The sequence below is a fragment of the Rhodamnia argentea genome, chromosome 4 (assembly GCF_020921035.1).
Source record: "Rhodamnia argentea isolate NSW1041297 chromosome 4, ASM2092103v1, whole genome shotgun sequence".
In the NCBI taxonomy this organism is placed as follows: domain Eukaryota; kingdom Viridiplantae; phylum Streptophyta; class Magnoliopsida; order Myrtales; family Myrtaceae; genus Rhodamnia; species Rhodamnia argentea.
The window spans coordinates 30,641,038-30,664,450 of NC_063153.1; the positions used below are offsets into that span (position 1 = coordinate 30,641,038).

General features: G+C 42.4%; 3 protein-coding genes across 3 annotated transcripts; 1 reads left to right on the plus strand and 2 right to left on the minus strand.

The window, feature by feature from the left end:
• The first annotated feature begins 3,907 nt into the window (after positions 1-3,907).
• On the plus strand, positions 3,908-4,399 carry LOC115756138 (uncharacterized mitochondrial protein AtMg00810-like). The gene has a single exon (XM_030695826.2). It carries the CDS (start codon positions 3,908-3,910, stop codon positions 4,397-4,399), a length of 492 nt encoding a protein of 163 aa, XP_030551686.2.
• Positions 4,400-11,005: 6,606 nt separating this feature from the next.
• Positions 11,006-12,121, minus strand: LOC125314720. Its single transcript, XM_048277653.1, has 3 exons — positions 11,996-12,121; positions 11,861-11,917; positions 11,006-11,783 (listed from the first exon to the last, which is right to left on the minus strand). The coding sequence occupies exons 1-3, from the start codon at positions 12,083-12,085 to the stop codon at positions 11,616-11,618; spliced, it is 315 nt and encodes a 104-aa protein (XP_048133610.1). The 5' UTR covers positions 12,086-12,121; the 3' UTR covers positions 11,006-11,615.
• A 265-nt stretch (positions 12,122-12,386) lies between these two features.
• On the minus strand, positions 12,387-13,025 carry LOC115756139. Its single transcript, XM_030695827.2, has one exon. The coding sequence runs from the start codon at positions 13,023-13,025 to the stop codon at positions 12,387-12,389; it is 639 nt and encodes a 212-aa protein (XP_030551687.2).
• Between the last annotated feature and the right edge of the window lie 10,388 nt (positions 13,026-23,413).

Below are 23,413 nucleotides of genomic sequence, written 5' to 3' on the forward strand. Positions count from 1 at the left end.
TACTGCCTACTCTAGAATCTTCAATAGCGTGACTCTTCGTATTTTTATGGTTGTCGATAGACTTTTCGATTTTCGACGGTCGTCTATCCGACGCATGTGTTTAGTGTCATTATTGCTTTGTAGTTTTTTTAAGAGTCATTATTTATCGTGTGTCTCGAGTTAGTATTCCGATGTATAATTATTGCTATGTATCTAGACGTGTCTTTTCATGTACCTAGGGCATGTCGGGAGTCATGTTTTTATTCCTATTTATAGGCGAGTCTTGTAATCGTTTAAGTAAGGTGAAAGTAAGGTGAATGTAGAAAATTATGGGGTCCATCCATCTCCTCCCTTGAAAACTTCTCTTGTGTGAAGAGAATCTTTCACCTTCGATAGTTTTCGATCATCTTGAGGATCGAGACGTGCTTCGCAACTCTGAGTTTCAACATTTGGTATTAGAGCACGGTTATCGGGGATCGTGAATCAAGTCTTTTGGAGCGTGGTTCATGAAGACGGTGGTCAGCAACCATTGTTCGTGTGCAAGCGGTCGAGGACCGGAGTACATCAAAGTTCTGCCGGAGTACAGTCGGGGACTGTGATCAATTAATCGGGACCAAGCCGGACGGTTTTCTTTGATCGGATGGCTGACGTATCAAGTTTGACGAATGGTATTGAGAAGCTCAACAATTCCAATTATAATAATTGGAGTACCCGCATGCAATTTTATTTGCAAGGTCAAGATTTGTGGGATATTGTTGGCGGAAACAACATTACGTCACCCACAAACGATGGTGAGCCGAGGAGATGGAACATCAAAGCGGGTAAGGCTCTTTACGCTCTTGGTGTGACTGTTGAAGATGACCCGTTGCAGCATATAAAGAGTGCGCAGACTCCCACGGAGGCATGGGATAACTTGGCAGCGTTGTTCGCGAGGTCGAATGATGCCAAGTTGCAAAGGTTGAGAACGAGCTGTTGTCGATGTCACAGCAAAATATGACGGTGAGTCAGTATTTCTCCAAAGTTAAGTCTATTTGTGACGAAATTTCGAAGCTAGATTCGAATATTGCCATCTTTGAAACGAGAATGAGAAGGATTATTATTTACGGGTTAAAGCCGGAGTATAATGGTATTGTTACGGCTACTCGTGGATGGGCAACTCAATCGACTTTGACCGAACCGGAGAATATTTTGGCCAACCAAGAAACTTTAGATAATCAAATGTCTAAGCTTTCGATTAAGGGAGATGAGAGTGCCCTCTTCGGTGATAAAAAAGGGTTCAAGAGCCAAAGGAGAATCGGTGTTGACAACAGAGATTAACAACCGGGAAAAAGTCATGTGGAAAGGCAAAAGCAACCAGCTTGTGGAGAATGGAAAAAGCGTCTAGGAGAGACGAGCCTTCAATCGGGGAGAGCTTGGCGGAATCGCTATGGCAATGACAAAAGACGTAGTGGACGACGTTACGTTTGTGGCAAAGAAGGTCATTTCGCCAGAGATTATCGAGCAAAGAGAGTTGAAGGAAATGTCGCAGGATCATCGAAGAGGAATGATTTCGATGACAATGTGGAATGAGATTTTCATGCGTCTGTTGCAACGGAGGTGTAAGACGAGCTCGCTGCCTCGTCTATTGCCGAGTTAAACCATTCGATGGCTTTAATCACTGTAAGTGATAAGTTGATTAATTATGATATTGACTAGGTTGTTGATTCGGGGTGTTCAAATCACACGACCGGATATCAAAGCAAGTTGTCGAATACGCTTGATTATACCGGTGGACGTGTATTCATTACTGCAGACGGCTCGAGGTTGCCAATTTCTCATATTGGTGAGACGGTGATAACTCCTCGATTCAATTCACAGCAGGTTGAATTGAAAAATGTGTATCACGTGCCGGGGATGAAGAAAAATTTATTGTCTGTGTCCCAGCTCATAGACTCGAGTAATTATGTTATATTCGGTCTACAAGAGGTTAATGTGTACCGAAGTGTGAAGCCCACTAGTCGACCAATCATGGAGGGACGTCGATCGGAGTCCGTTTATGTGATGTCTGCTCAAACGACATACATAAACAAAACCCGGAGGAATGATACACCCGATTTGTGGCATGCGCGGCTTGGGCATGTAAGTTATCACAAGTTAAAAGTGATGATGTAGAAGAATATGCTGAAAGGCCTCCCCCAGTTGGAAGTTCAAGAAGATGTGATTTGTGCCGGATGCCGGTATGGAAAGGCACATCAGCCTCCTTGCAAGGAATTATCATTCAAAGCTCGTACGCCTCTCGAGCTCATTCACTCAGATGTGTTTGGTCCAAGAAAGCAATCGTCTATTGGTGGATCATAGTATATGATCACATTTATAGATGACTTCTCTAGGTATGTTTGGGTTGATTTTATGAAAGATAAATTTGAGGCATTTATCAAATTTAAGGAGTTTAAGGAGAAGGTAGAAAGTGAAGTGGGCAAGAAGATTCTTTGCCTTTGTATCGATAACGGGGGAGAATATACTTCTAATGAATTCACGAAGTATTTACGAGAATGCAAGATACGTCGACAGTTTACTTGTCCATATACGCCACAGCAAAATGGAGTTGCTGAGAGGAAGAATCGGCATCTAGCGGAGACATGCAGAAGCATGCTACATGCGAAGAATGTTCCACCTAAATTTTGGGCTAAGTGTATGAAGACATTAGTACATGTGATTAACAGATTACCTCAAGCAAGGCTCAGCTTTGCTGCACGATATGAGAAGTTATGGAAGTGCAAGCCTGTGGTAAGTCATTTCAGAGTCTTTGGATGTGTACGTTATGCATTTGTGCCGTAACACCTTCGCAGCAAATTCGATAAGAAGGCGGTTCGATGTATTTTCGTGGGCTATGATGATCAACGTAAAGGGTAGAAGTGCTGTGACCTTACAACGGGGAGGTGCTATATTTCGAGGAATGTAGTGTTCGACGAATTATCGTCATGGTGGTCATCTCAAGCTGCCGAATTGCCAGATTCACAGCATATCGAAGAAGAGTTTCAAGAAAGGCTGAAAGAATTCGATGAGGATCAGCCTATTGAAAAAGATATCGAAAAGGATGTCGAAGCACGGTCACAAGGTTCGATAAGTTCATCGGGTGAGCATCAAATAGTAACGGAAGAATTTTGACCAAGTCGGGTAGAGGAACTTGAAGAAGAGGAGCCTCGACTTCGGAGATCACGGAGGCAGAGGAGGCTAAACCCCAAGTATGCCAATGTAGCGTTGATCGAAGATGTTGGCGTAGTAGAGCCGTCGACATATGAGGAAGCATCGAAGGATGCAGAGTGGAGGAAAGCCATGGAGGAAGAGATTCTCACACTAAAGAAGAATGAGACATGAAACTTGGTGCTGAAACCCGAAGAGGTACGTCTTATATCTTACAAATGGGTTTATATTGAAAACTTGACCAAAAGGGTCGATAGAGAGATATAAAGCACGTCTAGTCGCTCGAGGTTTCTCGCAAAAGTATAGCGTTAATCATGAAGAAACCTTTAGCCTAGTGGCCAAAGTTACTACTATTCAAGTTCTGTTAACACTTGTAGCAAGCAAGTCATAGAATCTATGGCAGATGGATGTGAAAAATCCTTTTCTTCATGGAGAGCTTGATCGAGAAATATACATGGAGCAACTGGATGGTTTCAAGTGTAGAAATCATCCAGAATATGTCCGCAAGCTAAAGAAAGCATTGTATGGCTTGAAGCAAGCCCCAAGAGCATGGTATGGGAAGATCGTGGAATTTTTATTGAAAAGCGGTTATTCCGTAGCCTCAGCAGAGTCAAGCTTGTTCGTGAAAGCGTAAGATGGAAAAAAAGCAGATGTGTTGGTTTATGAGGATGATCTCATCATTACTGGAGATGATGAAGATGAGATATGTCGAATTGGAGCCAATCTCTCTGTCCGTTTTTAGATGATGGAGCTTGGAGAGCTGAAACACTTTTCGGGCCTCAAGATTGATCGGACAAAGGAAGGATTATTCCTATGTCAACGTAAGTATGCACGAGATCTCTTGAAGAAGTTCGGGATGCTCGGTTGCAAGCCTATATCTACTCCATTGGATGGGAATGCAAAGCTATGTGTTGATGAAGGTCGAGAGTTAGAAGATTCGACCATGTACAAGCAACCGGTAGGTAGTCTAATTTACCTTACCATAACTCGACCCGATATCGCTTTTGCAGGGGGAGTAGTAAGTCGATTTATGGAGAAGCCACGGAAGCCTCACTTGGATGCAGCCAAGCGTATCCCGAGGTATGTAAAGAAGACGTTTGATTTTGGCCTTTTGTACAAGAAAGTCTCATCGGGTAAGTTGGTCGGTTCTTGCAATGTCGACTTTGCTGGAGATCAATACACAAGGCGCTCGACTACTGGATACTCATTTAATCTTGGATCAGCAGTAGTATCCTGATGCAGTAAAAGACAGCCGACCGTGTTTCTATCGACGACGTAAGCTGAATATAGAGCAGCAGCAATGGCAGCTCAAGAGAGTACGTGGCTAGTGTAGTTATTGGATGATCTTCATCATTCGATAGATTATTCGAAAACATTGTTTTGTGATAATCTATCTGCTATAAGCTTGGCAGAAAATCCAGTTTTTCATGCTAGAACAAAGCATGTGGAAGTACTGTCACGACCCGAACCCTTCGAACCGTCGACATCTCACCTGGCCTCGCTTGCGTACGGTTCTCCAGGATCCTCAGGCCAACAAAATTAAACAACACATACGGAAGCAACAACAATCCCCGTATAGAAAACCAACAAAACTACGATAACTTGGGATGGTAAAAACACACATATGTACATATATACATAGTTGTTACAAACTATCAAACCTAAGGCTTCAGGGGCCACCGCACAAGCCCGTGACCACCTATAACAAAAGGCACGTGGTCGAAGCCCGCTACACTACCAAAATACAACACTCCACAAAAACCGAGAGGCCGACTATCCTAAGCCTCATACTACTCGGGAGGCTGCTCCGCATCGGAAGGCTCCACAACGTCCCCATCCTCTTTAGGCGCCACGACTTCTGGGCTAGGCTCCACGTCATCGGGACCAGCATCCGGGTGAACCACTACATCGTCTAGAGGGGGAGTGCTAGTAGGGTCCCACTCCCCAACACCGTCATAGGGGATGTTAAAGCCTGTCAATGGTCCCACTAGCAAATCCCCGTGGCGGTACGTCCACGCCACGTACGTATGAGTCTTCCAAAAAGGCTCTCCGGTATCCACCAATATCGTAGTCACGTGCCGAAAATACACCTTGCCCTCCCCTACTGGGTACTCTGTCACCACAGTTTCCATGTCTTGTAGGATCCCGAACCTTTGAGGCGGGTCATTCATGGCCGAGGCGGAAGGTCCGAAAAACAATGGACCCATGACGGGGTGAGATAAAATCTCGGTAGGAAAATCTCTAACTCTAGATCGGGCCACTAGTGCCTCCAGACACAATCTAGGCGAGCAACAATTTTCAACAACTCTTTCTTTCTTACCCAAAAATTCCCCAATTAAATTCCAAAAAATTCTATTCTTTCTCCGAAAATTCTCACACCTTATCAAATATTCTACGTTACTCCCATTTCAGCGTTCCACGCCTCGGTCCGACAATAAAATATTCTACGTGCTCTGGGGCCCGTGTTTAACGTATTAGGCCTACTATAAACATCCACATTACTCCAAAAATTTCCACGTTACTCCGAAAATATCCAGGCTACTCCAGAATATTCCACGTTACTCCAAAAATATTCCACGTTACTCCAAAAATATTCCATGCTACTCCAGAATATTCCACGTTACTCCACCGCCATCAAATAAGTTCATAACACTGAGCCTCGGACCTTTGTGGAACACGACTCTATATATATAACGGGGTCTCAGACACATAGGAATACGACCCACAAATCTCGGTCTCGGACACATAGGAACACGACCGGATTAAGTCTCGGACAATTAGTCGAACACGACTCACTTTGGTCTCAGACGACTTAATTGAACACGACTTTTATACTTTCTCGGTCTCGGACAATCGGACGAATATGGCTCACTTTGGCCTCGGACGACTTGATTGAATACGACCCTCACATTTTCTCGGTCTCGCACAATCAGACGAATACGGCTCACTTTGGCCTCGGACGACTTCATTGAATACGACCCTAACCTTTTTCTCGGAATAGTGCGGGACCACATGATTCACTCACGTTAGAGAATTAATAATTCGGGATCACCCGATTAATTCACACTAATCCAAATATTAATTTAGACTACCCGATCAATTAATACTACCATAGTATCCAATCCACGCCATGCGACCATACTATGCTAACGTGGCAATTTATAAATCACTTGCCATTAAAATTATACTAACGTGGAAATTTACCACGGCCGAACAATAATAATTTTCTAACGTATAATTAATTTACGACTATAGTACTAAACTATAGTAATCATGCCACATTTAATTGGTACCATGGCATAACAACTTTATGTCACATAAAAGTAACCCTAGTTAATATTTAAACTAACCATGGTTCAAATTAACTAGAGTCAAATACTAACCTAACTATGATTAATAAATAGCATAAAGCAACCATAGTTGAACAAAAAGTAACTAGGGTTGGTAGAGTAACCATGGTCAAATTTTGACCAAACAAATATCCTCTTGCAATTACTATTCATCTCAAGAACAAGCTTCCTCTCTCCTCCATGGAATTTTCGGCCAGCCCCTCCTCAAGCTCAAATCCAACAATTTTCTTCATCAAAAATTCACAATTTCATGGTCTTTTAGCAGCCTAGTCACCTAATTTAGGTTTAAAAACAATCCTACCTCAAAACTCGCAAAACGTCCGTTGAACGGTTGAGGAAAAGATCGAACCAAGCGACGGTTCCGGCAATCCTTGCACGGCTGGCGACTCGTCGACAATCTAGCAACTTCAAGTGGTCCAAAGCGACTCCGGTGAGAGCTCGAAGAATTTTCGGCAATGGAGGGTGAGAGAGAGGGTGTTCGGCCAAGTGAGGGAGAGAGAGAGAGTGAGGTAGAGAGAAAGTGAGCTAGAGAGGGAGTGGGTTCTTGGATAATGAAAAAGAAGAGGGCCAATATAATAATTAATATAGGTTAATAATAATTAATTATGCCCACAAAGTCAAGAGGGAAAAATAATTTTCTCCCCACATTGACTAGTCAATCTCGGCCAAAAGGAAAAATGGCCAAAATACCCTTCGTTCCAAGTGAAAAATGGGATATTTTTCGAGGGCAAATGGGTCCTTTCCCGTATCCAGTCCAAATATACTTTTCCCGAACCTCTTTGGGGCGAACCGCGAAGGAATTTCACACAGGATGAGGAAACGTCCAAAATTTTATTTATTGAAACCCCCGAAGGTCCGACGTCAAATTCTCAAGCTCGATTCGCGATCAATCTCGATCAATAGAATTTTCAGCGTATCTCAAACTAACGGGCGGCTTTTAGGAGTTACGCGTATCGACCCGTGATTAAAATCACGTTTAAGAATTACTCAAGCCCCGGCGACCTTGGTTGTCATTCAATTGCGAGGGTCAATCACTAGTCCCGATGGACACGATCGTTACAAAATAATTCGGGGACGTTCGGAACCCACACGAGGTCGAACGGAATCACCCGTGATCCAAGCATAGGGTATTACCCAAATCGTTCCTTAATTATTCTAGGATCGACCTATATTGGTCCAAAATATTCCCTCGACAATTTTCATGGCCAAAGAGTCAGTCCATGATCAAGTTCTTAGGTCTACGTACTTGATTTTCCTAGGTAGCCATTCTCATTTGGTTAGTCTGCTCGAGAGGAATCAATTCCGAGTGAGATTCGATCGAAATACATCGATGAGACTTTTCATTTATTCAAGGCTTCAAAACGAGCCGGATTACAGGATGTTACAGGTACACTATCATTTTCTCCGAGAAAAGGTCTTACAGGGCGAGATCAAAAAGGAATACACCAAGACAGGTGATCAAGTTGCTGATATCTTCACCAAAGGTCTTGGAGTAGCAAAGTTCGATGAGTTTAGAACTCAGCTTGGTATGGTCGCGAGATCTATCCTAAGAGAGAGTACTCGATGAGGGGGAGTATTGAAGATATCACCGCCTACTCTAGAATCTTCAATAGCGTGACTCTTCGTATTTTTATGGTTGTTGATAGACTTTTCGATTTTCAACAATCGTCTATCCGACGCGTGTGTTTAGTGTCATTATTACTTTGTAGTTTTTTTTAAGAGTCATTATTTGTCGTGTGTCTCGAGAGTCTTTTAGTATTCCGATGTATAATTATTGCTATGTATTTAGATGTGTCTTTTCATGTACCTAGGGCATGTTAGGAGTTATGTTTTTACGCCTATATATAGGCGAGTCTTGTAATCGTTTAAGTAAGGTGAAAGCAAGGTGAATATAGAAAATTATAGAGTCCATCCATCTCCTCCCTTGAAAACTTCTCGTGTGAAGAGAATCTTTCACTTTCGATAGTCTTCGATCATCTTGAGAATCGAGACGTGCTTTATAACTCCGAGTTTCAACAAACTTAAGGCTGAGCGAATTGCATTAATGATTTAGCTTTACAATTCTCGGGAAAAAGTACACTAGAAGTGCTATAACTTTTGTATAGTGTTCACTTGAATGCCATAACTTTCAAAAACGTTCACTTAAGTGTCATAACTTTCAAAAATCGTTCACTTGAGTGCCATGTTGACGTGGACGCTGGAAAAGCTGACGTGACACTCCGGAAAAGTTACCGTAGCACTCAAGTGAACGATTTTTGAAAGTTATGGTACTTAAATGAATGTTTTAAAAGTTATGGCACTCAAGTGAAAGCCGTACACAAGTTATGGCACTTTTAGTGTACTTTTCCCCAATTCCTGTGTCTAGTTAGGTAGATGGAGTAAGATGTTAGGTGGCATTGAAGGTTCCACAAAATGTCTACAACTTTTGTTGTTGATGATGATGGACTGATCAAATATATGCTCAATGAATGGTCATGAACTTACTAAAAGAAGACATGTGCCCCATACAAGGATTGTGATGATACCCTTTGCTGGTCTAAGGAGCTCCATTCGCGACTGAAGCGAAAGTGCTCTCTGCCTCTCCTTCGATTGCTCCTTAAGAACTCCACAAGAACTCAATCCGTAGCTGAACTCTATTCGTGACCGAATTGTCACTTTTTGCTCGTCTCGGAAGTTCAATTTGGTTGTTCAAAGTCATCAATTCTCGGAGCTAGATTCACCAACTGTCTGCGCTTGAATGTAAATTGGTAACAATCTTGCGGATGGCAATAATTGTTTTTTAGGGTCTTTTTCAATTCACAATTTCCATGTTCTTCTTAACAGAAATGAACAATGTGTTGCCATTGAGTCTGCACTAGTGGGACATTGAGAGATTTTCATCCTAAATACTTATTGAGATCTCATGAGAGTTGGCTCTGTGTGCGTGATTTGTCACTTAAATCAATTAGCTAGATTGAAGGAATGATTTCAACCATCATTCCATTTATCTTTTATTTTTGTTGGTACAGTTAATCAATGGATTCAATTGGCAGTAAACAAGTGTTTGATGCTTTTGTGATCCATATTGCTGTCCTCTTACAACTGCGCACTGTGTGGGTGTAGTATTCTTTATTAGATTCTCTTATGGCTAGCTGCGTCCCGGAAGAAATGATGCAGTGGCAATATTTTGATTTTACGGGGAATATTTGTATCTCATCACGTTTCAATCGTACCTCTATTGCACTTCAGAAGCTACGACAACATTTACAGGCTGGATGGATGCAAGACCTCAACTCGGACATTTCTGTAGTAACCCAAGAATAGATAGATAGAATTTGAAGGTGAGTGCCTTGCTAGAGGATACATTGTATAATCTATTTGCTGGGATATAAATCTGTATCCCTCTCTTTTCTCTTGTGGACTTGTAGAGATAAGAAAAACTATAGGGAAATGCAGTTGCAAGAATGTTATTGCTAAGTTTATTTTTCGCCCGGTACATGTACATAAAATGTTGGTGCAGATGTGTCGTAATATATGTTGTTGAATAGTTTTAGCAATTGAACTATTAACGATCTCCAAACTGCTTGGGTGATTATATCAACTTATTATTTTGAAATATTAGAAAGATGAATGTTGACACATTACTCAAATTACTTCACTATCAGTTCTACTACGGTTTCTTCCTTAACTTTTGTGCGATTAGCTTTTTACAAGGTAAACGAAAGATCTCTTTCTTCTGCTTATAAAACCTTAATATTGCATGTTCTAGAAGTTGAATCTTACTTCTTCTCAATATAAGAAGTTGTGTTAAGACTCCTATGAATGATTCTTGTTGGGCTTTGACCGAAGCTAATGTTTCCTCTTGTGTTTGTCGAGCATTCAAATTATTTCTTTGGATTTGTTATTGCAGAGGAGATAATCTCAAGGGTGCATTGACTTGATGGTCAAGAGTGACACCAGTAATTAGGATGGAGTAAAGAGGGTGTGAGAGGATAGCTAGGATAAAACCTGTGTCTTGGTTATGGTCACTTGCTTATGTTCAAACATTTCTATTAAATATGTCTTAAATTTTATGAACCAAACTTATGTACCCAGTTTGGTTTATCACCCGACCAGACATATTTTTGTGTGGCTCAAAAGTGGAGAAAAAATTGAGATTTAATTCATGACGTAGAGAGTTGCGCCGATAGGCCCAACTCGAAGCTAGCAAATAAATTTCTATTGCGGTACGAATAGATTTCTATGGGGGTTTGGGGGCAATGCCCCCGAGAAATTTCTTTTGGGCTCTATTTATACTGTGGCTAGGTTTTTTCGTTTGGTATTGAGAATTTTCTTTACATGATATACTTGTGAGTCGTGTGCTTTTGTTCGATCGATAAGACCGACTTACGTAATCTGTATTCTCTTTGATTATAGTAGAATCTTTTTTTGCCTCGCCCGTTGACGTAAATCACCTTGATTGAACCACGTAAATCCTTGTGTTTTGTGTTCGCTTTTGCCTTTCCTACAACAATTTCAAGAAGTTAAATAAAAAATAAAACGGAAAAATATTTGCATGAATAGTTAGAAGAAATTTTTCAAACATAATGAGCAAATCCTCCTCTGGACTATCCTCTGATCAGCTACACTTGCATTAATAGAAAGGCCAATAGCAGATGGTATTCTGTAAGAAAATAGCAACTAAATTATCTTCATAACAGCAACATTATCCAACTGATAGATTTATCTGAAATAGCCTAAGCCAGGAAAGTGATTATTCCAACATAAGCCTTGTTAGAACATTAATCTCTCATAGAAGTGAACCAACATTTAATAGGATTAGTCTAAAGCACATTCATTCATGGCAGCCCACAATTTATTTAGCAATCATTCATCCTTGTACGTTCAGACTTAGCGGACTTAGCGTATTGTGCAACCAGCAAGCACTCATCCTTGTAGCAGCATTTCTAAATTGTACATTTCTCCTTCCTACCAAACCAAGCACAATGTACCCAATGACACAACTACATTACATGATCAATAGATGGTATACCCGTAATAGCTCAAACAAAACAATCATGTTTAGCCAACAACCACCAATAACAATGTTCAACCAGCATAATTCACGGAACTTACACATGCAAATCAGTGCGAGGCACGGCTTGTAGATTCTTGACTTCCACATGGTCCACAAGCTTGGGTTGAGACATGGTCTGTCCAACTTGTAGAGGCTCTTATCTGCCTTGTAGAGGCTCCAGGAGCCTCATTTGCATTATTAATGTTAATTTCATGGATTATGTCACTTCCAGTCCAAAAACTGCCAAAGAGACAACTTGTGATCATGAATGTCCCAGTTTATGAAAACACCTTAAACTTTGACAAGTTATTACCCTAAAATATGAGTTTCCAGTGGATTCTAAGACATATAATCCGTATCCTTGTCGAACCTGTATATGATAAACAATAAGCACGTTATTCTTGTAACAATGCTAAGTTATGATGTGTTCTTGTGAATGGCTACTCACTCTTCTTTTCTCAGCTCTGATAACATTGGAATGGGTCCCACGAGTTGCAGTTCTTGTTTCTCCTTGTCTGGTGGATGTCCCTTCCACCATGGCTGGTTTCGGATGTTTTCTTGGTCTCCCCTTTTTAACATGCATAGAAAAACATAGATAATTTACCATGAATCTCAACTGAGAAACATATAAAAATATTTGTAATTTTCCTTACCGGAGGTTTAATTTGTGTGGGTGCTAGAGGCTTGGGGCATGTTTTCTTGTTGTGTGCTGAGTTGTGACAATTTGAGCATAAGATGATTACCCCAATTTTTGTCTATTTATTTGGATCGGCAATTGGATTGACTTTGGCCTTCCTTTTTCTTGTCCTTTTCGCCGGATTCTCCACTTGCTTATTGCGTTATTTCTTGAGTCTCCCTAGAAGTTTTCTAAATGGCGGAGGCAATATTGGCTCATCAATGGACATTGGCCATATTTTCTTCCCATTCAATGTCGGCAATGGAAGTTGGTAGCATCTTTCGTATGCATCCTTCTTGAAATAATCATCCACATAATGATTAACCTCATACTTCATGTAATTTATACATGAAATTGCATGGCTACAAGGTACATCGGATATATCCCACTGCCTATAAGCACATGTCCTCCCTTTGAGATCCACCACAAATTTATCATCATCCAGTTCAACTTCAATTTTTTTCCCAGTACATGGTTTTGCAACACAAAACCTAGACTTCGTCTTTGCTTCCTCTACCTTTACCCTAATTCTTGGGCATAATTCATCTCTAGAACCTACCATCAGCTGACTTCTCTCATACGTTCTCACCATCAATGTTGTTTTCATCCCCTCTAGCATATCAACAATTGGCATCTCTCTTTGCTTGCGAATATACGCATTGAAAGTCTTGCTCAAATTGTTCTCGAAGGTATCACGGTTTCGACCAGCCGTTATGAATGCCCTATAGAAGTGCTCCGGCCCTTGTCTCATGAAGTCTTCATAGGCATCAGTAGACTCCTTCTTCATTCCTTCAATTGCCATGTTGAATTCAGCCTTGTGTGTGGCATATGCAGCTCTCCAGAAGTAATTTTAAAACATTTCTCCTTTGTATAGTTTTTTTCCAATTACCATAAATATGCTTTGAACAATTTCTATGTGATGCACAAAGAGACAATGAAGAAACTACATTGACAAGGCCCTACAAGACATAATTAAAATGTATTAATAAGGCCCAACAAGATATAATTCAACTACTATTATGAAGGAATTAAAGAACATGGAGACTAATTCTACCTTTTCAGCCCTTCAAAGCCCACATAGAATCATTTGAACATATTGGATGGGTGTCTAAGGACAATATCAAATGTGTTGTTCTTACTAGATTGCTTTAATTGAGCTTCATATGATGTTAACAACTTATATTTCTAGGCAAATGGACCTCTAATGGTGTTAAGAGCAATTGCTCTCTAATAGGTTCTTTTGTTGAGTGTGAGTCCCCACATCTCCATTGCATCTCCCTGCAGTTGTGCTGCCGTATATTTCAGATTAGCACTGATTTTAGGCAATATATAAGATGCTTGTTTGTTTCTCATGCTTCTAGGGCAGGTCTTGATAACAAAAGTTTTCTCTTTCTTTAACCAACTCCCGTAAAGGGACCAATTACATCTAGACACAAACTTCACATACATCTTTGTAAATTCACTCTTTTTCCAACAAATGTTGTAGCCATTTATGATTGCATATTTCTACACTGCTCTCTTAAACTCAGTATGAGACTCGAATCTCATGCCTAAATGAAACTGTAATTGGGTATGGTCACAATTAGGTTTGTATCTAATAATCAAAGATCTTGTTTGGTCACACACTTCCTCATCTCTACAGCTAGGAGAACTGAGATCTTCATATATTTCGATATCCTCATCATCTTCACCCTCATTCATGTCTTCTTCTATTGTCCCATTTCCCGTACTTGAAAGTAGTCCTCATTTTCAGATTGGATGCGGTCATCGTCACTCTTGCTTAATGCATCAATCTCACCATCATCACTCTCAACATCATTGCTTTCAAAGTATGGGCGATCATCACTCTCACTGTATTCACTTTGGCTGGCAACCCAGCACCAGCTCTAGCCCTAACCCCAACTTCGGATACCTCAAATAAACTTTCTTCATCAACCTAGAAATATCAAAGTACGTTTTCCAATAGCTATGCATATGAAGAAAGCGATCTCTATTCTGGGAAGTAAAACTTAGAGAATTTAACATGAACAGATCAAATAAAAGAAGTTGCATAGTCTATGTACATAGCATTAGTTCTTGATCAAAATGGGTAAAATGGATCCAGCCATCCTCTATTGTCCGACTTATGCCAAGTTAAGCATTATTTTACACATCTTTCTTTATTATAAAAATACAGGCCATAAAAAGTAGAAATAGAACATAAGTGTCACTTGTCAAATAACATTGATGATGCAAAGCATAGTGGCGAGGCAAGAAATCGATCAGCCTAAACACTGAAACTAACCAAAAAGAAAGCATCCCTTGATAAACCTGAAATGTACAAGAAGGTCAAAACAAATTTGTATGGCATAGAATCTAGTAGCACAGGGTGCGGAGACGCGATTATCAAGGGTAGAACATTTCCTTTGTTTTGTCACTAAAATCAACGGAATGAAATATACATCCGTAGAATATGCAAGTCATCAATTTCCTGCAGCTTTGCACCAAGCTACAATCAACAGTATCATCACAATCCTTGTATGGGACACAAGTCATTTTTTAGTAAATACATGACCAATCATTGAGCATATACTTCACCAATGCATCGTCAACAACTGGGCTCATGAATTGTAAGACTTATGACTCAATTGGTACCAATACAATATGTCTAAAACTTTTTTTGGTTCTTTTCCCGTAAAGCGAGCCAAACTGAAAATTTCTCCTTGTGTTACGCCCCGACCCTCGGGTACGTAATATCCCTACCAAGTCGCCTCGGGTCATAATGATAACGTCCCGGGTATGCTATCGACCCACGATAACATATGGCACATGCGGAAACGAACAAACTCCCAACCATACAAAGCAACGGGGATAGTCAAACATAACACCCGTTAAAGTAGGATATCAAAATACATATCTATTAGATAATAGCTAGCCCTATAGAGCTATAAACAAGGCAAGGTCAATTCCTCATCTACTCCAAAAAGAATCAACGGCTCCCAACCTACGACCTTCATCAATTCGGACCTGAAAATGTACCCACAAAGGGGTGAGATAAAAATCCCAACGAGTCAACGCCTAAGCCTCGACTAGGGCGATGATTCGTCTAGATACCATATCGGGCAATCACATATTCATATCAATCACATGCAACGTACTTGACATTAAGTCACACAAATGTGCACCATGAATATAACGTGAGACCATGTCAACTCGAGACGATCATCAAGGCAATCAAGAACCATGGTACACTCAAACATAAAGCAACATTGGACATCACATGTAGTCCATTTATTAATGATGATTTTCGTGAATGAAATTCTTTGGATCCATACAACGCAATGCTGGGGTCCATTAATTCGACCCGCACAACACAATGTCGGAATCGACTTCTGATAAACAGGCATCGTCTCGACTCCTTTCGGCGACAACAACTACAAGCGATAACTCAATATCTCAAGTAGGCATTCCCCTAAAGGGCTTCGGTTCGCCACAAGCTGCGGCCGGCAACCGATAATCCATGACTCAACATGGAAGGTCGGGCAACCGACAAGTCGTGTGATCTGTACAAAAAGATACGATACGAACTTGACAGGCCACGAATCATCATCCATCATGTGATCACTCAATTCATCCATTAGTCATTCCACTTACTTTATTTAAGTTATAACCGGATGCCCAAAACTTGACCACGGGCCATTTTCATGCTACATGCATCACAAATGACAATTGAATGCATATCGCTATCTACCGGCTTTTGCAAGTAAATACAGGATAAACAGTTATCAAACGATCATGCAATCATGACAGTCAATAGCATTCTATTTATAGGCAATCCATGCTAATAAGTCAAGTTAAATATAAACCCAATTCGACTATGTCAACTAAAATCCATAACAACAAAATTATCGCTAATCAATTATTAACTAATCAATCGCTCTTGGCTAATCAATCCTTCGCTCACTATCAAGCAAGGCCAAGTACAAAATAAGCAATCTCAAATCAGATGACCATAAATATGACTAACCCAACCGATTAGGGCCATTTAACCTAAATCTGCTTTCTCGCCTAGCCGGCTCTAATTGAACTACCTAAATGCCTAATAATATAGGAACACTAATCCAAACGTAATTAAAGACCTAATCAAGGATTAGAGGTCAACTCACAATCAAATACTCGAGTTGAGATTGGCGGCGGTCCTCGAAAAATTCTTTGATGCGAGCCTCGAACTCGAACGATCCATGAACCTTGGTTTCTGTCCAACAAGTCCAATTCTTTAATTTCTTTGGCCCACGGGCCCAATTCAAGGCCCAACTTCGAAGCCCAACAAGGTAAGACAGAGCCCAAATCAAAATGGGCTTCGGCCCCACTCAATAGGCCCAAATAATCTCGGCCCAAGCCCAAAACAGGGCACCCAAGCCTAGAAAACAGGGGAGGCCGAGATCGTTTGGGGTTGGAACGACGGCTATGGGTGACGGTTGGAGCTAGGGTCGGCGGCCAAAGGTCGGGGAAGGTCAGAGGGTGTCGTCGGTGGTGGTCGGAGCAGCGGCAGTACGGCGGCGGCCAACGGCAAACTGGGTTGGTCGCGGGAAAACGGGGCAAGCCGAAACAGGGGAGGGTATTCCGGTTCTATTTTTTGGTCATTTGGGGCGGTGGCCGGCGGGATTGAGGGCGGCGGCGGGTGGAACACATCCAAGGGTGTCTGAGGAGGTTGCGGGTGGCCAGAGACGGAAGCCGGAGGTGGCGGAACCGGCGAGCTTGAGCTCACACGTAACCGGCCCCAAAATAGGGGAACCGGGCTGAGCTTCTGGTATTCCGACTCTCCGGCAAGCCGCGACGGTGACGGGCGGTTGGCAACAGACGAGGGAGTCCCGAGGGGTGGTGGTGGTGGTGGGCGTCGGTGGCGGCCGGAACGCCGCCGCAGCTCCCAAAACGCAACAGCAACAAACTCAACCAAAAAAGAGCAGGGGGAGGTTTTCTTAAAAACCTACGTAGAGAGAGAGAGAGAGAGAGAGAGAGAGAGGCGGTGGAGAGAGAGAAAGTCAAAGATGACTTTTGACCCAAGAGAATTCTAGAGAAAAGGTAGGGCCCACCTACATTATAAACTTTGTCTTTTAATCCATAAAACCCTAGGGGCAAAATCATAATTTTCCAAAATTTCGGGGGCATTTTGGTAATTTGACATATGAGGGTAGATTGGACATTTGGCCGTTCAATCGAGGATAATTCAAGATTCTCGAGGGTCGGCTCGACCAATTTTAAGGCTCGAACTCGAGAAATTTCAATCTCAAATTGAATTGACTAATCGGTCGTATTTCGATTCTATTCAACAAACTATTCCAAAAACTAATCGATTTTCGATTTCCAAATTCTCAAAATATAATTTTGAGAGACAAACGAAATTCACGATCATTCTATAGTCCGAATTTCACTAATTACGTAAGACGAGTTTCAGGGCGTCACACCTTGTCTTATATCTTTCAATTAGGCCTAGTATGATCAAATCGTAGAATCATTGAGAAGTATTTCAAATGGAATCTCGATGTATAGACCGAAGTAGATATTAAATCACACCCACATCATGATTCCACAATGATATCGTATTTAGGCCTAGCCCTACAAGTATCGATCAACCAAGAACCGAAGTTGTGCTTGAACCTCGATCTACACAAGACAGAGGGCTTGACCCGGGACACTTTTACCATTCTCCATTTGATGGCACAATTTTTTTGTTTTTGGTCGAAAATGGCACAAGTTGACGTACTTGAATTCTAATGCTAAACGTAAATTTATAGTGAAAAATCAATCTAAATGCCAACCGTAAGCTTATAAGCTTCATACGAGTAACATGTAAGTTCACAAGTTGTAGACATTTTATAGAAGGCTTTTGGTTTCGAAGAATAGCGAGAGAATACCATTTTGTGGAACCTATAATGCCACTCGATATCTTACCCCATCTACCCAACTAGACACGGGAATTGCAAAGCTAAATCATTAATGCAATTCGTTCGGCCTCAAGTTGGTATTCTATTCCGTCATATCCAGATTTTATAGAGAATCTTAAAACCCAAGAAGAAACAACCAACACATGAAACCCTAGAGCCCCAAATCGCCTTGAGATTTTTGGTGTCACAAAAAAGGTTTAGGGTAAATGTATCACAGAGGGCATAGTTTGAGATTTTTCTTGTGAAAAAAAATATTCATGGTAAGTATGTCATAGTGGGTATAGTTTGGGGTTTTTGGTGGTATTAAGCGTCACGCCCCGACTCTCGAGCCCGCGACATCCCTACCAAATCGCCACGAGGTCACGAAGGATAACGTCCCGGGCGCGTTATCGACCTTTCAATTATATACGCATGCGGAAACGGTTTACTCCCGGACAACATAAAAACAAACGGGGATAGCATAGCGGGAAATACATACCAAGGCGGATAAACAAAAGGTAACATATACAATCACCAAACAGGAGATGAGCCTTAACCCTACTGAGCTACGGAAAGATATACAACCCCATACTTCGGGACGGCTCACTAGACCTCAAAAGGTCACTAGGTCGGATAAGGTTAACTTCTCATCTACTCCAAAAGACTACCCTCATAACTTGGCCTTGGTGTCCGCAAAGCTCCATCACTTGGGACCCGAAAGTGGTTCCCACAACGGGGTGAGATATAAATCTCGGTGAATCAAGCCTAAGCTCGGTTAGGACACCGATTCACCTAAAACATCCTAACCACGAGGATTATAACACCACGATATAACCATATATCCAACAATCATATCACATGACAATAATCACCCACATGCATACTTACCAACCTTCAGCCACACATAATGCAATGCTTGACTCCACTCAACAGCCACATCAGACAACCATCCGAACACGCATCACACTCACAAGTATGCACCGGACACCACACAAGTCCATTTATTAACGATGATCGCGCCCTTGGCGCCACGGTGATGAGGATCCACGCGACCGGCGCGATCGACTCTCACAATTAATGCGATCCCGCATTCTTCCGGCGGGGAGACCGGGCTACGTTCCTTTTCCCTCTCGGCAACGGCTACTACAAGCGGTGTATCCAGTGCACCCCGCACGGCACGGCAAGTAGGCATCCCTATACGGGGCTTCGGTCCATCACAAGCTGCGATCGGCATCCGATAATCCCTTAAAACCGTACGTACCATACGGGGCATGAATTATCGTGCTTCTAGCAAGTCGTGTGGTTCCATAAAAATGGTCCGGTGTGTACTATGTGTACAAGACGAACTTGCTAGGGGAAACCCATCATCGTTCCGTCATATGACCATACAAAGACACCCGACACATCAATCAATTTATTCTCTTTGATTTAGGCCGGATGCTCACACAAACGTGCTCAAAGACTCGGCCCCAAGGCCATTTTCATGCTAAAATATGTCTTTGATCTTGCACACGGTCATATGCATATGCAGACGCCAATTCACTCAACGAGCATCCGGGATGCTCAAATCAACATTTCAAGGTGGCGATCCGCCCAAACAAAGTCATCAATTCAACACGAATAAACCAATTCAATTAGGCCACATAAGGACTCAATTTCGTGCCAGAGTCATTAATTAGCCAATTTGATTTAAAATCGCCAATCGATCGCTCGTCCTTAACCTATCGCTCGCTCGCGATCAAATCACAATATACGAGTCAAATTCATCTAACAACAATTAGCCACGAGACAATTCTAATTTAATCGATTATGGTCATTTACCCTAATCCGGGTTTCTAACTAATCCGACCATAATCAAATCTACCTAATTGCCCTACCGACTAGCTAACTAATTCTAGGCGCAATTAGCGCCCTAACCAAGGATTAGGGTCAACTCACGGTTTTAACTAGCTCGGGCGGTCTCAACTCGAGCGGCGGTGACACGAACTCGGCCCCACGCGCGACGATTATTGGCGATCTTTGAAAATTCCTCGGCACGAACTCCGAGACCGGTGTCGAAAAATACCGATCACCGCGGAGTTACTGTTCACGGCCGGCCGGCGGCACTATTCACGCCGGGTACTATTCACGAGCACTGTTCACCGATCACTTGTTCACCCGGCATCGTTTCACTGTCACTTTGTTCGCGAAATACTGTTCACCCGAACACTTGTTCACGGCACTGTTCACCCGAACGGAAAATCTTGGCTCCACGCTCTCGGGGACGACGACGACGAGGCTGCGATTCCGGTGGCGGAACACCCGGATCTAGTGGGTCTCGGGCGAGGAACAAAGGAGGCCGAGGTGAGGGGGCTCGATCGGCGTCGGGTGAGGTCTCGGGTCCTCGGATCTCGCGGCTTGAGCGATGGTGGCGGCTCACGGTGGGACGGTCGCGACGACGACGCGGTGCGGTGGAGGAGCGGCGTGAAGCTACGAGGCCGAGAGGGAGGGATGAAGTCGCGGGGTCTCGGCGATCGGCCGTCGCGGCGTCCGGCCTTGGTTCTTGGTGGGGCGGCGACGCAAGGCGGAGCTGCGGTGGTGGCCGGTGGGCGACGAAGTGGCGCGGCGATGGAGTTGGCCGGGCGAAGCAGCTGCAGCTTCGGTTCTTGGTGGGGGGCGTCGCACGTAAACCAGAGAAGAAGAGGAAGAAGAAAGTGAACAGGAGGAGGAGGGGGTGGTCTGGTCGCAAAAGGAGAAGAAGAAGAAGAAGAAAAGGAAAAGTCAAGTGGGGGAAAAAGGGGTCGATCACACGGCAGAAAGAAAGGAAAAAGGGGGAAAGAAAGGGAGAGAGAGAGAGAGAGATCACGTGGGAGGTGGGGGAGGAAAAAGGAAGAGAGAGAAGATGATGGTGATGGGTTGGTGAAGACTTGACCAAAGGGGCCCACCATGGATTTGAATAAATTTTGTCTCACATGCATTATTGGTGGGGCAAAATGGTAATTCGATAACTCGGGACCGATCGGATTTTTGGCTCAATCGGTAGAAAATAAATTTGGATTTCTACGGACTAGGGTTGGTCCGGGAAATGGTCTAGGCACGACGAATAAAAATCCTAAGTCGCGATGACCACGATTTCGAGACCCAATCGAAATCGAACGACAAATCGGGAAACGTCCAAAAATCGTCACTTACGTCCTTTTGATCCGAAATTTTATACCAACTAGAATTCCACAATAATCCTTTTTATTGAACTCGGTCTCTTAACAAACTACGAAATTCCAGGGCGTCACAACTCTCCCCACCTTAGGAAATTTCGTCCTCGAAATTAAGCCTCTGCACAACCTCGAAAAGATAAGGATACCGCCGTCTCGTAACATCTCCGCCTCTTGCCATCTAACACTCACTTCATTCTAATCCATATCTCAACTTAGCACGCAATTGCCGCGATGCGACCATCAATATACGTTGTCAGATTCAAGCCCACGATTCTCAATTACCCACCCGCCACAATTCCATATCAACCATTTGTCTAGATAAGTTAAATTGTCCAATTCCGGGAATTCAACCTAAGTTGCCACCCTTTGAACTTGCTGTTCACCCAAACTCTTAATTGCCCTATAGAAATCAGCTATTCTTACCTATCGATCGACATTCCTCAACCGGCAAATGCACGTAAGTTGTTACTATTTTTTTTTTTTTTCCTACCGGACTCAATTACATTCTACAACGTATCACCTCGCGTCCGATTAATCCTTCCAGATCGGCCATCCACCCGCGGATGGTAGATCGTATCAAAGCTAGCCTTCGTTTCCAATGTAGCCCTACGGACTCTTCCCAAAAAGTGGTAGTGAACCCGGAATCGCGATTTGAAGCGATCAACACTAGCACTCCATAAGGACGTACTATCTGTAGTGCATATAGCTCAACATATCTGTCCAAAGTAAAACCTTTTCGCGCTACTACAAAATGAGCAGACTTCGTCAATTTATCCATTACAATCCAAATCAAATAATTTCCCTTTGACTTCTTGGCAAGCCCATGACACTTCCATCATAATACGCTCCCAACTTCACTCTAAGATTCCCAATGGTCAGCAGCTAGCCCGCGGACTTACAATACCGCACTTTGACTTACCAGTATGTCTAACGCTTCATTACGTTTTTGGCTACGTCGGCCATCAAATCAATCCACTAAAAGCATTGCCACAGATTTTTATATATATTCGTGCTAACAAGAGCGATACTATAGCTACTACGATTGATTTCTGACAAGATTTCTGCCTTAACCAAAACAAGACCCTCATGGTCATTAACTCAAGAATTTACATGGCCTTATTACGCTTCCGTTGCGCACCCCGGTCACGTGCCTTTCTTAATTGCCACATATCGCAATTTTAATCTTATTCTAGGCCATCACCATTCTTAATAACTCATTTATTTATCTAGAACACCCTGTTGTATCCTCCACTCTTAGCTTGCCATCACGAAATTTTCATTGCTCGTTCCCACGGCCTCCATTCCACGTATTTGCCTAAAGTCCCATTGGTTACGGTCCTTAAACAAGATCCACTCTGTCGCGACCTTATTGGGTTGCTGGTTAACTAGCTCATATGGATCTCAAATCATTCTTAGGCTACTCCAACCACATAGCACGGGGTTCTCTCTCCGATTCACATGCGGAGGCATAATAGACCTTTACCAATACCCCCAAGCATAAAAGTATTACTTATTTGAGATATCTCGATCTACTCATAATCTTTCGTCCATTATTCAAAATATACTACTATGCACCTTCAAACATATTTTCACTTTGAGAACCAACTTTAAACGAGAAAAGTGCATGATCGTCCTCACTACCCATCAAATATCGCTTGACTTCACTTCGATCTTTATCAATCTGGACTTCTTAACTCCACAGGCGATCATCCCATCTCAAGCTCCATTGCCTAGTTTCAACCTATAACTTCATGTCCGATCGCGGTCTAAACAACTCTCATAAGTATTCAATCACGCCGGCCATTGGTCCAAACGTTGGTCGTTCACTTTTTTTTGTGAATCTTTTCTCATCAATCGGGGCCGTCAATAAATTCGACAACTTAAACCATCAAAGTGTTACACCAATTCGGACCTGTAATCCGCAATTATCAATCACCATAATTTTTTTTTTTTTTTTGGTTGATCGAGAACATCGACAAAGTTAGTGACTTAAACCACCAAGTTGCCACACAATTTCAAACCTATAGTCTACAATATCGGTCACCACAATTCCATATCGGCAATCACTCCCAAAGGCTAATCATCGAACTCTA